At 42.3% G+C, this 16361-nt stretch overlaps 1 protein-coding gene across 5 annotated transcripts in view; it reads left to right on the forward strand.

Moving 5' to 3' along the window:
• The window catches only part of LOC106593245 (fibrillin-1), a 165071-nt gene that overhangs the window by 91989 nt on the left and 56721 nt on the right, over positions 1-16361 (forward strand). For all 5 annotated transcript variants that reach the window (XM_045708841.1, XM_045708839.1, XM_045708837.1 and 2 more), the window contains 4 exons: positions 5480-5605; positions 15122-15244; positions 15635-15757; positions 15876-16001. In XM_045708841.1, the coding sequence (XP_045564797.1) occupies positions 5480-5605; positions 15122-15244; positions 15635-15757; positions 15876-16001 (498 nt within the window). The remainder of the gene's footprint in view (positions 1-5479; positions 5606-15121; positions 15245-15634; positions 15758-15875; positions 16002-16361) is intronic.

Below are 16361 nucleotides of genomic sequence, written 5' to 3' on the forward strand. Positions count from 1 at the left end.
AGTATCACATGGTGTGACATGTATTCAGTATTGTTGTTAGTTTTGAACGGTGAGACATGTATTCAGTATTGTTGTTAGTTTTGAACGGTGTGACATGTATTCAGTATTGTTGTTAGCTTTGAACGGTGAGACATGTATTCAGTATTGTTGTTAGTATCACACAGTGAGACATGTATTCAGTATTGTTGTTAGTTTTGAACGGTGAGACATGTATTCAGTATTGTTGTTAGTTTTGAACGGTGAGACGTATTCAGTATTGTTGTTAGTATCACATGGTGTGACATGTATTCAGTATCGTTGTTAGTATCACACGGTGAGACATGTATTCAGTATTGTTGTTAGTTTTGAACGGTGAGACATGTATTCAGTATTGTTGTTAGTTTTGAACGGTGAGACATGTATTCAGTATTGTTGTTAGTATCACACGGTGAGACATGTATTCAGTATTGTTGTTAGTTTTGAATGGTGAGACATGTATTCAGTATTGTTGTTAGTTTTGAACGGTGAGACATGTATTCAGTATTGTTGTTAGTATCACACGGTGAGACATGTATTCAGTATTGTTGTTAGTTTTGAACGGTGAGACATGTATTCAGTATTGTTGTTAGTTTTGAACGGTGAGACATGTATTCAGTATTGTTGTTAGTATCACATGGTGAGACGTATTCAGTATTGTTGTTAGTTTTGAACGGTGAGACATGTATTCAGTATTGTTGTTAGTATCACATGCTGAGACGTGTATTCAGTATTGTTGTTAGTTTTGAACGGTGTGACATGTATTCAGTATTGTTGTTAGTATCACACAGTGAGACATGTATTCAGTATTGTTGTTAGTTTTGAACGGTGAGACATGTATTCAGTATTCTTGTTAGTTTTGAACGGTGAGACATGTATTTAGTATTGTTGTTAGTTTTGAACGGTGAGACGTATTCATGAGACATGTATTCAGTATTGTTGTTAGTTTTGAACGGTGTGACATGTATTCAGTATTGTTGTTAGTTTTGAACAGTGAGACATGTATTCAGTATTGTTGTTAGTTTTGAATGGTGAGACATGTATTCAGTATTGTTGTTAGTATCACATGGTGAGACATGTATTCAGTATTGTTGTTAGTTTTGAACGGTGAGACATGTATTCAGTATTGTTGTTAGTTTTGAATGGTGAGACATGTATTCAGTATTGTTGTTAGTTTTGAACAGTGAGACATGTATTCAGTATTGTTGTTAGTATCACATGGTGAGACATGTATTCAGTATTGTTGTTAGTTTTGAACGGTGAGACACGTATTCAGTATTGTTGTTAGTATCACATGGTGTGACATGTATTCAGTATTGTTGTTAGTTTTGAACGGTGAGACATGTATTCAGTATTGTTGTTAGCTTTGAACGGTGAGACATGTATTCAGTATTGTTGTTAGCTTTGAACGGTGAGACATGTATTCAGTATTGTTGTTAGTATCACACGGTGAGACATGTATTCAGTATTGTTGTTAGTTTTGAACGGTGAGACATGTATTCAGTATTGTTGTTCGTTTTGAACGGTGAGACATGTATTCAGTATTGTTGTTTGTTTTGAACGGTGAGACATGTATTCAGTATCGTTGTTAGTTTCGAACGGTGAGACATGTATTCAGTATTGTTGTTAGTTTTGAACGGTGAGACATGTATTCAGTATTGTTGTTAGTTTCGAACGGTGAGACATGTATTCAGTATTGTTGTTAGTATCACACGGTGAGACATGTATTCAGTATTGTTGTTAGTTTTGAACGGTGAGACATGTATTCAGTATTGTTGTTAGTATCACACGGTGAGACATGTATTCAGTATTGTTGTTAGTTTTGAACGGTGAGACATGTATTCAGTGTTGTTGTTAGTTTTGAACGGTGTGACATGTATTCAGTATTGTTGTTAGTATCAACGGTGAGACATGTATTCAGTATTGTTGTTAGTTTCGAACGGTGAGACATGTATTCAGTATTGTTGTTAGTTTTGAACGGTGTGACACGTATTCAGTATTGTTGTTAGTATCACACGGTGAGACATGTATTCAGTATTGTTGTTAGTTTTGAACGGTGAGACATGTATTCCGTATTGTTGTTAGTTTTGAACGGTGAGACATGTATTCAGTATTGTTGTTAGTTTTGAACGGTGAGACATGTATTCAGTATTGTTGTTAGTATCACATGGTGAGACATGTATTCAGTATTGTTGTTAGTACCACACAGTAAAACATGTATTCAGTATTGTTGTTAGTTTTGAACGGTGAGACATGTATTCAGTATTGTTGTTAGTATCACACGGTGAGACATGTATTCAGTATTGTTGTTAGTTTTGAACGGTGTGACATGTATTCAGTATTGTTGTTAGTATCACACAGTGAGACATGTATTCAGTATTGTTGTTAGTTTCACACAGTGAGACATGTATTCAGTATTGTTGTTAGTATCAAACGGTGAGACATGTATTCAGTATTGTTGTTAGTTTCGAACGGTGTGACATGTATTCAGTATTGTTGTTAGTATCACACGGTGAGACATGTATTCAGTATTGTTGTTAGTTTTGAACGGTGAGACATGTATTCAGTGTTGTTGTTAGTTTTGAACGGTGTGACATGTATTCAGTATTGTTGTTAGTATCACACGGTGAGACATGTATTCAGTATTGTTGTTAGTTTTGAACGGTGAGACATGTATTCAGTATTGTTGTTAGTTTTGCACGGTGTGACATGTATTCAGTATTGTTGTTAGTATCGCACGGTGAGACATGTATTCAGTATTGTTGTTAGTTTTGAACGGTGAGACATGTATTCCGTATTGTTGTTAGTTTTGAACGGTGAGACATGTATTCAGTATTGTTGTTAGTTTTGAACGGTGAGACATGTATTCAGTATTGTTGTTAGTATCACACGGTGAGACATGTATCCAGTATTGTTGTTAGTATCACACAGTAAGACATGTATTCAGTATTGTTGTTAGTTTCACACGCTGAGACGTGTATTCAGTATTGTTGTTAGTTTTGAACGGTGTGACATGTATTCAGTATTGTTGTTAGTTTTGAACGGTGAGACGTATTCAGTATTGTTGTTAGTATCACACAGTGAGACATGTATTCAGTATTGTTGTTAGTTTTGAACGGTGAGACATGTATTCAGTATTCTTGTTAGTTTTGAACGGTGAGACATGTATTTAGTATTGTTGTTAGTTTTGAACGGTGAGACGTATTCAGTATTGTTGTTAGTATCACATGGTGAGACGTATTCAGTATTGTTGTTAGTTTTGAACGGTGAGACATGTATTCAGTATTGTTGTTAGTTTTGAACGGTGTGACATGTATTCAGTATTGTTGTTAGTTTTGAACAGTGAGACATGTATTCAGTATTGTTGTTAGTTTTGAATGGTGAGACATGTATTCAGTATTGTTGTTAGTATCACATGGTGAGACATGTATTCAGTATTGTTGTTAGTTTTGAACGGTGAGACATGTATTCAGTATTGTTGTTAGTTTTGAATGGTGAGACATGTATTCAGTATTGTTGTTAGTTTTGAACAGTGAGACATGTATTCAGTATTGTTGTTAGTATCACATGGTGAGACATGTATTCAGTATTGTTGTTAGTTTTGAACGGTGAGACACGTACTCAGTATTGTTGTTAGTATCACATGGTGTGACATGTATTCAGTATTGTTGTTAGTTTTGAACGGTGAGACATGTATTCAGTATTGTTGTTAGCTTTGAACGGTGAGACATGTATTCAGTATTGTTGTTAGCTTTGAACGGTGAGACATGTATTCAGTATTGTTGTTAGTATCACACAGTGAGACATGTATTCAGTATTGTTGTTAGTTTTGAACGGTGAGACATGTATTCAGTATTGTTGTTAGTTTTGAACGGTGAGACGTATTCAGTATTGTTGTTAGTATCACATGGTGTGACATGTATTCAGTATCGTTGTTAGTATCACACGGTGAGACATGTATTCAGTATTGTTGTTAGTTTTGAACGGTGAGACGTATTCAGTATTGTTGTTAGTTTTGAACGGTGAGACATGTATTCAGTATTGTTGTTAGTATCACACGGTGAGACATGTATTCAGTATTGTTGTTAGTTTTGAATGGTGAGACATGTATTCAGTATTGTTGTTAGTTTTGAACGGTGAGACATGTATTCAGTATTGTTGTTAGTATCACACGGTGAGACATGTATTCAGTATTGTTGTTAGTTTTGAACGGTGAGACATGTATTCAGTATTGTTGTTAGTTTTGAACGGTGAGACATGTATTCAGTATTGTTGTTAGTATCACATGGTGAGACGTATTCAGTATTGTTGTTAGTTTTGAACGGTGAGACATGTATTCAGTATTGTTGTTAGTATCACATGGTGAGACATGTATTCAGTATTGTTGTTAGTTTTGAACGGTGAGACATGTATTCAGTATTGTTGTTAGTTTTGAACGGTGAGACATGTATTCAGTATTGTTGTTAGTTTTGAACGGTGAGACATGTATTCAGTATTGTTGTTCGTTTTGAACGGTGAGACATGTATTCAGTATTGTTGTTAGTTTTGAACGGTGAGACATGTATTCAGTATTGTTGTTAGTTTTGAACGGTGAGACATGTATTCAGTATTGTTGTTAGTTTTGAACGGTGAGACATGTATTCAGTGACAGTGTTAGTTGTGATTTACATGTTCAGTGTTCTCTGTTCCTCCAGACACACAGGGGAACAGGCAGCAACACAATAAATCTACTATTTCTCTTTATACAACAACATTTCTATTGATTTATCCTGACAATATAATATTAGCATAAAGGTTGTCCAAGATGACTCATGAAAATAATATGACTTTGTGTCTGTGTGTGTCAGTCAGATGAGGTAGGAATGCTTGGCATTCAGACGTCTGATTTTTACTGAGTAAAATATGAAGAATATGACAAGACTGATGTAAGACTGGCGTTAGAGTAGGGATCTTACTGAGTGTAAACACACACACACTTTAAGTCTACACACAGCGCAGGGCAGTGCAGGGGTCCTTTTTTGGTCAGAATAAAGACTCTTTCTGGAGGTTTTATTTTTAGGTCTGAAAGTGTGTCTGAGGAGAAAGGACATGTCTGCCCACTCCATGCTGTCTCAGGGAGATCTGTAGTATAGCTAGTAACACAAGTAGTTATACAAGTAGTGATAGACTCATCACTGGCTGTTAGAAACATGGAACAATAAACACTGAGTGGATATGTACTTTCTTCTATTGGATGTTTGTGGTCCAGGTCTTGTGATTCTACCTCTCTTTTCACTGATCATCTCTCACTGTCTCTCTCTCTCTCTCTCTCTCTCTCTCTCTCTCTCTCTCTCTCTCTCTCGCGCTCTCTCTCGCTCTCTCTCTCTCTCGCGGTCTCTCTCTCTCTCTCTCTCTCTCTCTCTGTCTCTGTCTCTCTGTCTCTGTCTTTCTGTCTCTGTCTCTGTCTCTGTCTCTCTCTCTCTAGATGTTGATGAGTGTGAGCTGAACCCTAACATCTGTCTGAGTGGGAATTGTGAGAACAGCAAGGGATCCTTCATCTGCCACTGTGACAAGGGCTACTCTGTACGCAAGGGAACCACCGGCTGCACAGGTACACACACACACACACACACACACACACACACACACACACACACACACACACACACACACACACACACACACACACACACACACACACACACACACACACACACACACACACACAACAGATACGTGTACACACACACACACACACAACAGATACGTGTACACACACACACACACACAACAGATACGTGTACACACACACACACACACAACAGATACGTGTACACACACACACACACACACACAGACAGGTACGTGTACACACACACACTTTGGTGAGATCACCATGCTCTGATGTCAGACGTATGCCTCAGATTACATGATTGTTTGTTCCTTTGTTGTTGTTTCATTAGCTTCTCTTGAACATTACTGATGCTTGGGTCTAATCACCTGGAATAACCCAACACACATACATACTGCAGTCAGAGAACAGGAGAGGACTGGAGGAGGGAGGAGGAGATGTAGACTGGAGGAGAGGAGAGGTAGACTGGAGGAGAGAAGAGGTAGACTGGAGGAGAGAAGAGGTAGACTGGAGGAGAGGGAGGTAGACTGGAGGAGAGGAGAGGTAGACTGGAGGAGGGAGGAGGAGATGTAGACTGGAGGAGAGGAGAGGTAGACTGGAGGAGAGAAGAGGTAGACTGGAGGAGAGAAGAGGTAGACTGGAGGAGAGGAGAGGTAGACTGGAGGAGAGGAGAGGTAGACTGGAGGAGAGAAGAGGTAGACTGGAGGAGAGGGAGGTAGACTGGAGGAGAGGAGAGGTAGACTGGAGGAGAGAAGAGGTAGACTGGAGGAGAGGAGAGGTAGACTGGAGGAGAGGAGAGGTAGACTGGAGGAGAGGGAGGTAGACTGGAGGAGAGGAGAGGTAGACTGGAGGAGAGGGAGGTAGACTGGAGGAGAGGAGAGGTAGACTGGAGGAGAGGAGAGGTAGACTGGAGGAGAGAAGAGGTAGACTGGAGGAGAGGGAGGTAGACTGGAGGAGAGGAGAGGTAGACTGGAGGAGAGGAGAGGTAGACTGGAGGAGAGAAGAGGTAGACTGGAGGAGAGGAGAGGTAGACTGGAGGAGAGGAGAGGTAGACTGGAGGAGAGGAGAGGTAGACTGGAGGAGAGGAGAGGTAGACTGGAGGAGAGGAGAGGTAGACTGGAGGAGAGGAGAGGTAGACTGGAGGAGAGGAGAGGTAGACTGGAGGAGGGGGGAGGGGAGGTAGACTGGAGGAGAGGAGAGGTAGACTGGAGGGGGGAGGAGAGGTAGACTGGAGGAAGGGGGAGGAGAGGTTGACTGGAGGAGGGAGGAGAGGAGAGATAGACTGGAGGAAGGGGGAGGAGAGGGGAGGAGAGGTTGACTGGAGGAGGGAGGAGAGGAGAGATAGCAGGAGAAATAAGAGAGAGCTGAGAGCAGGATCGAGACAGAGAATAAGAGAACCAAACCAGCTGATCAATGGAAAGATGTGTACAGTACTTTAGCTAGCTGACAATATATGGAGGACACAGACACACACATACGCACCTACACAAATGCAGGCCTGGATGTTATTGTTGACTCCTAGGCTGTGTTAGCTGGCCCTTTCCGCTCCCAGATGTTGATTCTATGGGATACAGCAGCGCTCCATAGGGCCCAGATGATGTGTGTGTGTGTGTGTGTGTGTGTGTGTGTGTGTGTGTGTGTGTGTGTGTGTGTGTGTGTGTGTGTGTGTGAGAGAGACCAACGTGAGTATGGCCCCAGCTAGCTCTCTGGCTCCTGTCTCTCTGGGATAGATCATTGACGTCTGTATGAGTCACCATGCTCTCATTGTTTCCCCTCATACACAAACAAACAGATCTGTCTTAACCTCAAAACAGTCCCTGAGGAGACCCGAACACGCACACACATGTTCATATTTTCCTTGTTTTGAGAAGGTTGGTATTGCCGAACAGCCATCTCTGATTCACAGGTTTGGAATTCATCTCTTTGGAATGTGATGGAAGTGTTCTGTAATTCCTCTCAGACAGGGTTCTCAACTCCATGTTATGTAGACCTGACAGGCATTCTGGGTATACTGGTGGCTTAGTCTCTAATGGCACCCTATTCCTCTTGTAGTGCACTTCACTACACAAGGCGCTGATGAAAAGTAGTGCACTACTCAGAGAGAGAGAGAGAGAGAGAGAGAGAGAGAGAGAGAGAGAGAGAGAGAGAGAGAGAGAGAGAGAGAGAGAGAGAGAGAGAGAGAGAGAGAGAGAGAGAGAGAGAGAGAGAGAGAGAGAGAGAGAGAGAGAGAGAGAGAGAGAGAGAGAGAGAGAGAGAGAGAGAGAGAGAGAGAGAGAGAGAGAGAGAGAGAGAGAGAGAGAGAGAGAGAGAGAGAGAGAGAGAGAGAGAGAGAGAGAGAGAGAGAGAGAGAGAGAGACCAGCTGCGGTCCCAGAGGAATAGTTTCTCTGCTGTATTCCACACTGGTTAGCACATGAAGTGTGTGAGCCCGACTGACCCCCCCTGGCCCATAGAATATAGCCTGAAATTCAACACTATGAAACAATCTCACATTTTGAACTGTAGGATTTTACATGTGTGTGTGCTTACTACTCTGTCTGGCTTCAAAGGTCTGTAGTCTAGTGGTGCTCTTATAATCACATCTCTCTGCTGTCACCACCTTCATACTGATCACTCTATAGGACAGCACCTTAAATATACAGTTCATATACAGGGGGAATATACAGTTAGTATACAGGGGGAATGCACAGTTAGTATACAGGGGGAATATACAGTTAGTATACAGGGGGAATCCACAGTTAGTATACAGGGGAATCCACAGTTAGTATAGAGGGGGAATCCACAGTTAGTATACAGGGGGAATATACAGTTAGTATACAGGGGGAATATACAGTTAGTATACAGGGGGAATATACAGTTAGTATACAGGGACAATATACGGGGAATATACAGTTAGTATACAGGGGGAATGCACAGTTAGTATACAGGGAATATACAGTTAGTATACAGGGACAATATACAGTTAGTATACAGGTGGAATATACAGTTAGTATACAGGGAATATACAGTTAGTATACAGGGACAATATACAGTTAGTATACAGGGGGAATGTACAGTTAGTATACAGGGGGGATATACAGTTAGTATACAGGGGGAATGCACAGTTAGTATACAGGGACAATATACAGTTAGTATACAGGGACAATATACAGTTAGTATACAGGGAATATACAGTTAGTATACAGGGGAATATACAGTTAGTATACAGGGACAATATACAGTTAGTATACAGGGGAATATACAGTTAGTATACAGGGGGGATATACAGTTAGTATACAGGGGGAATATACAGTTAGTATACAGGGGGAATGTACAATTAGTATACAGGGGGAATACACAGTTAGTATACAGGGGAAATACACAGTTAGTATACAGGGAATATACACAGTTAGTATACAGGGAATATACACAGTTAGTATACAGGGGGAATATACAGTTAGTATACAGGGGGAATGCACAGTTAGTATATAGGGGGAATATACCGTTAGTATACAGGGGGACTATATAGTTAGTATACAGGGGGAATACACAGTTAGTATACAGGGGGGATATACAGTTAGTATATAGCGGGAATATACAGTTAGTATACAGGAAATATACACAGTTAGTATACAGGGGGAATACACAGTTAGTATATAGGGGGAATATACAGTTAGTATACAGAGGGAATATACAGTTAGTATACAGGGGGAATATATAGTTAGTATACAGGGGAATATACAGTTATTATACAGGGGGAATGCACAGTTAGTATATAGGGGGAATATACAGTTAGTATACAGGCAATATACACAGTTAGTATACAGGGAATATACACAGTTAGTATACAGGGGGAATATACAGTTAGTATACAGGGGGAATGCACAGTTAGTATATAAGGGGAATATACAGTTAGTATACAGGGGGAATATATAGTTAGTATACAGGGGGAATACACAGTTAGTATACAGGGGGAATACACAGTTAGTATACAAGGGGAATACACAGTTAGTATACAGGGAATATACACAGTTAGTATACAGGGGGAATATACAGTTAGTATACAGGGGGAATACACAGTTAGTATATAGGGGTAATATACAGTTAGTATACAGGGGGAATATACAGTTAGTATACAGGGGGAATATATAGTTAGTATACAGGGGAATATACAGTTAGTATACAGGGGGAATGCACAGTTAGTATATAGGGGGAATATACAGTTAGTATACAGAGGGAATATACAGTTAGTATACAGGGGGAATGCACAGTTAGTATATAGAGGGAATATACAGTTAGTATACAGAGGGAATATACAGTTAGTATACAGGTGGAATGGACAGTTAGTATATAGAGGGAATATACAGTTATTATACAGAGGGAATATACAGTTAGTATACAGTTGGAATGGACAGTTAGTATATAGAGGGAATATACAGTTTTTATACAGAGGGAATATACAGTTAGTATACAGAGTGAATGTATACCCTCTCCTCAGGGAGACTGTAAACCAATATGTACTTTTCTTTAATTGAAAACACTCAATGGCTAAATGACTTGATTACTGCCTTGATGAAGTAGAAAGAGATGGGGAGAGGGAAAGCAAAGTGAGAGAGAGAGATCTGGGATCTTGCTGGGGCTCAGAACAGGACTGGGCTGTGGGCCAGGTATTGTGAGGGTCAGAGTTTTCCAGATGCTTGTTTTTAGTCAAATCCCTGTCTACGTTATACAGGCAGTTTCTCTCTGTGACCTAGATAAAGAAGGAATGGGTATGTTCCAGGCAGACTACTTTGCAGACCCCTGCCAAATCTCACAACGCCTGGATAGGTATTTAACATATCAGCGAACCATATCACATGATGTAGAAATCTGATGCCCGACTGCACAGTCACTGACATGGCACACAACCATTGGTTGATGCAAGGCAACGACTACAATATCGTTGGCTTGGAATGCGACCAATGTCTGACCAATCTCAGCATTTATAGAGGCTGTTTGGGTGATGTTCAGAATGAATTTGTGTGGTTGTGAAAGTGAATCATAGCCCTTGGAGTTTGGAGTTCTATGTGTGACTGGGTGATGTCTGATACACTGCTCACACAACTACTAGTCCATGTGGTTGACCAGCAGATAAACCATGTAGGAGAAATGGATGTAAAAGCTTTGTTTTGATCAGATAAAGAGAGTTTAACTGCTCTCATTAATCCTTCTCATTTCTGAATGTCCTGGTCTGTTTTAACATGGAGCGGTATTTCATCATTATAGCTAATAATCTGAGCAATAATCCATCTTGAGAGAGGGAGATGTATTTCTAATGCTTGGTACTGTAATTGTAATGGGTTTGTAATGAAAGGAGTTTATGTTTATTAGTAGAGTTAAGCCCAGGCACGCTATAACCATGGGGTATATAAGAATCCTTTTACTTTCCAAACTGACATCTGGACCAAGAAACATGCCATCCATTAACGTTTAAAATGAGTTCTGGTACAAAAACACAAAGGCCGACAAGGTGGAAAACCTGTCAATGTGCCCCTGAGCAAGGCCCTTAACCATGGCAGACCCTGGCTGTGACCCCATTCTCCAAGGGTGTCTATGGGATAGTTGGGATATGCAAATAACACATATCCAACTCACACATGCGTATTAATTCACACTTGTACAGTCGTGGCCAAAAGTTTTGAGAATGACACAAATATTAATTTCCACAAAGTTTGATGCTTCAGTGTCTTTAGATATTTTTGACAGATGTTACTATGGAATACTGAAGTATAATTACAAGCATTTCATAAGTGTCAAAGGCTTTTATTGACAATTACATGAAGTTGATGCAAAGAGTCAATATTTGCAGTGTTGACCCTTCTTTTTCAAGACCTCTGCAATCCACCCTGGCATGCTGTCAATTAACTTCTGGGCCACATCCTGACTGATGGCAGGCCATTCTTGCATAATCAATGCTTGGAGTTTGTCAGAAATTGTGGGGTTTTGTTCGTCCACCCGCCTCTTGAGAATTGACCACAAGTTCTCAATGGGATTACGGTCTGGGGAGTTTCCTGGCCATGGGCCCAAAATATCGATGTTTTGTTCCCCGAGCCACTTAGTTATCACTTTTGCCTTATGGCAAGGTGCTCCATCATGCTGGAAAAGGCATTGTTCGTCACCAAACTGTTCCTGGATGGTTGGGAGAAGTTGCTCTCGGAGGATGCGTTGGTACCATTCTTTATTCATGGCTGTGTTCTTAGGCAAAATTGTGAGTGAGCCCACTCCCTTGGCTGAGAAGCAACCCCACACATGAATGGTCTCAGGATGCTTTACTGTTGGCATGACACAGGACTGATGGTAGCACTCACCTTGTCTTCTCCGGACAAGCTTTTTTCCCGGATGCCCCAAACAATCGGAAAGGGGATTCATCAGAGAAAATGACTTTACCCCAGTCCTCAGCAGTCCAATCCCTGTACTTTTTGCAGAATATCAGTCTGTCCCTGATGTTTTTCCTGGAGAGAAGTGGCTTCTTTGCTGCCCTTCTTGACACCAGGCCATCCTCCAAAAGTCTTTGCCTCACAGTGCGTGCAGATGCACTCACACCTGCCTGCTGCCATTCCTGAGCAAGCTCTGTACTGGTGGTTCCCAGATCCCACAGCTGAATCAACTTTAGGAGACGGTCCTGGTGCTTGCTGGGCTTTCTTCGGTGCCCTGAAGCCGCCTTCACAACAATTGAACCGCTCTCCTTGAAGGTCTTGATGATCCAATAAATGGTTGATTTTGGTGCAATCTTACTGGCAGCAATATCCTTGCCTGTAAAGCCCTTTTTGTGCAAAGCAATGATGACGGCACGTTACAGTCTGTTATTCGAACTCAATCAGCATGACAGAGTGATCTCTAGCCTTGTCCTCGTCAACACTTACACCTGCGTTAACGAGAGAATCACTGACGTGATGCCAGCTGGTCCTTTTGTGGCAGGGCTGAAATGCAGTGGAAATGTTTTTGGGGGATTCAGTTAATTTGCATGGCAAAGAGGGACTTTGCAATTAATTGCAATTCATCTGATCACTCTTCATAACATTCTGGAGTATATGCAAATTACCATCATACAAACTGAGGCAGCAGACTTTGTGAAAATGTATATTTGTGTCATTCTCAAAACTTTTGGCCAGGACTGTATATGTATGAAATAGGACAAATACACACACACACACACACACACACACACACACACACACACACACACACACACACACACACACACACACACACACACACACACACACACACACTATCTAGCCTTCATTGCCACAGCTCCAGTTGAAGATGTGTTTGTTGATGGGCAGTAGGTCTGACTGTCTGTGATGGAGGTTAGCTGCTCCAGTGAAAGTCTGAGTGGTAGAGAGGCCTGGACATGCAGACCATAAGGACTGAACCAGACCAGACCAGAGAGAGACACTGAACCAGACCAAACCAGAGAGAGAGACTGAACCAGACCAGACCAGAGAGAGAGACTGAACCAGACCATAAGGACTGAACCAGACCAGACCAGAGAGAGACACTGAACCAGACCAGAGGGACTAAACCAGACCAAGCCAGAGAGACTGAACCAGACCAGATCAGAGAGAGAGACTGAACCAGACCAGAGGGACTAAACCAGACCAAGCCAGAGAGACTGAACCAGACCAGATCAGAGAGAGAGACTGAACCAGACCATAAGGACTGAACCAGACCAGACCAGAGAGAGACACTGAACCAGACCAGAGGGACTAAACCAGACCAAGCCAGAGAGACTGAACCAGACCAGATCAGAGAGAGAGACTGAACCAGACCAGACCAGACCAGAGAGAGAGACTGAACCAGACCAGAGAGACTAAACCAGACCAGACCAGAGAGACTGAATCAGACCAGAGAGACTGAACCAGACCAGACCAGAGAGAGAGACTGAACCAGACCAGACCAGAGAGAGAGACTGAACTAGACCAGAGGGACTAAACCAGACCAGACCAGAGAGAGAGACTGAACTAGACCAGAGGGACTAAACCAGACCAGACCAGAGAGACTGAAGACAGAGCAGAGAAACTGAACCAGACCAGAGAGAGACTGAACCAGACCAGAGAGAGACTGAACCAGACCAGAGAGAGACTGAATTAGACCAAAGACTGAACCAGACCAGAGAGACTGAAGACAGACCAGAGAAACTGAACCAGACCAGAGAGACACTGAACCAGACCAGAGAGAGACTGAAGACAGACCAGAGAAACTGAATCAGACCAGAGAGAGACTGAACCAGACCAGAGAGACTGAACCAGACCAGAGAGACTGAACCAGACCAGAGAGACTGAACCAGACCAGAGAGAGTGATTTAGACCAGAGAGAGACTGAACCAGACCAGAGAGACTGAACCAGACCAGAGAAACTGAAGACAGACCAGAGAAACTGAATCAGACCAGAGAGAGACTGAACCAGACCAGAGAGACTGAACCAGACCAGAGAGACTGAACCAGACCAGAGAGACTGAACCAGACCAGAGAGACTGAATTAGACCAGAGAGAGACTGAACCAGACCAGAGAGAGACTGAACCAGACCAGAGAGAGACTGAACCAGACCAGAGGGAGACTGAACCAGACCAGAGAGACTGAACCAGACCAGAGAGACTGAACCAGACCAGAGAGACTGAATTAGACCAGAGAGAGACTGAACCAGACCAGAGAGAGACTGAACCAGACCAGAGAGACTGAACCAGACCAGAGAGACTGAACCAGACCAGAGAGAGACTGAACCAGACCAGAGAGAGACTGAACCAGACCAGAGAGAGACTGAACCAGACCAGAGAAACTGAACCAGACCAGAGAGACTGAACCAGACCAGAGAGAGACTGAACCAGACCAGAGAGAGACTGAATTAGACCAGAGAGAGACTGAACCAGACCAGAGAGACTGAACCAGACCAGAGAGACTGAATTAGACCAGAGAGAGACTGAACCAGACCAGAGAGACTGAACCAGACCAGAGAGATTGAATTAGACCAGAGAGAGACTGAACCAGACCAGAGAGAGACTGAACCAGACCAGAGAGAGACTGAACCAGACCAGAGAGAGACTGAACCAGACCAGAGAGAGACTGAACCAGACCAGAGAGACTAAACCAGACTAGAGAGACTGATCCAGATCAGAGAGACTGAATCAGAAGGAAAAAGAGAGAGAGAAGGAGAGGGAAAGAGAGAGGAAGAGTGAGATAGAGAGAGAGCAGTTGAGTGATAGGGTAATGTTCTGGTTCTGTACCAGCAGTGCAGTATATTTCTCTCATTTCATCATTGATTTCATCAGAGGCCGATGCGGGCTGGCTTCAGTGTATGTCTCTGAGCAGATAAACCAGGACACACCGACCAGTCAACCAAACATCGACCTAACAATAACCTTACATCACCCTAACAACAACCACACAATAACACAAGACACATCAGTTGACCAAACACAAACAACTTGTAAACTTTTCACAAGTGAGTTCCATACTAACTCTCATCTCTCTCTCTGTAGATATTAATGAGTGTGAGATTGGGGCCCATAACTGTGACAGCCATGCCTCATGTACCAACACGGCTGGCAGCTTCAAGTGTAGCTGTGCTCCGGGATGGATTGGAGATGGGATCAAATGCACAGGTAGGAACAACCTATGACCAGCTATAACCAGCTGTGAACAGCCATGAACAGCCATGAACAGGGAGGAACAGGTAGGAACAACCTATAAACCGCTATGACCAGCTATGAACAGCAATGAACTGCCATGAACAGGTAGGAACAACTTATGACCATCTATGACCAGATGTGACCAGCTATGACCAATTATGACTTGTAGTAACCATTAACCACCAACTTTGGTATAACTACTGTATCTGAAATGTTTTAGAAACGTCTACCAGTTCACCAGTTATAAACCATTCAGTTATCTGTATCAGTTGTAGATGTTTATCAACCCAGCTACATCTAATACTATCTATCCCCGTTATGAATGGTTTATCAAGCACCAATAATCAACCGTGTGTGTTGCAGACCTGGATGAGTGTTCCAACGGGACCCACATGTGCAGCAACAACGCCGACTGTCTGAACACCATGGGATCATACCGCTGCCACTGCAAGGACGGATTCTCTGGGGACGGCTTCTACTGCTCAGGTCACAGCTTCACACACTGACTCACCTTGAAATATTTCACTTGACTGTAGATCTCAGTACCTGTTTATTATTCTCAGTGAAGTGATTTGTAATGATGTGTTTATGTGCTCTGGTGCAGACAGCGATGAGTGTGCGGATAACGTGAACCTGTGTGAGAGCGGTAACTGCCTGAATGTTCCTGGAGGCTACCGTTGTGAATGTGACATGGGCTTCATCCCAACCCCGGACGGAAAGGCCTGCGAGGGTAAGACAGCTACTGAAACCCTAACAACACTGTGTCTATTTCTGCCATGTGTACATTTAAATCACAATATTATCTAACAGTTACATGCTGTTAAAAGAAGGCTGTTTTGGAATAGTCGATATGTTTATAGTTTATATATAGTTTACAGTTCTGCTTTATTAAAGAGAAAGGAGAGGTTTATATTGCCGATAATAACACAGGGCTGGAATGAGATACATGCTCAAACAGGTCCCCTTATGTTTAACTTTAGACTTCTTGAACCAATAATTTAAAAAATTAACTGCAGCACACTGGTATTCTGTCAGCATGAGTGTGTGTGTCCCTTAGTGTGTGTGTCCCTTAGTGTGTGTGTCCCTTAGT

This window comes from Salmo salar, chromosome ssa26, assembly GCF_905237065.1.
Source record: "Salmo salar chromosome ssa26, Ssal_v3.1, whole genome shotgun sequence".
Lineage (NCBI taxonomy): Eukaryota > Metazoa > Chordata > Actinopteri > Salmoniformes > Salmonidae > Salmo > Salmo salar.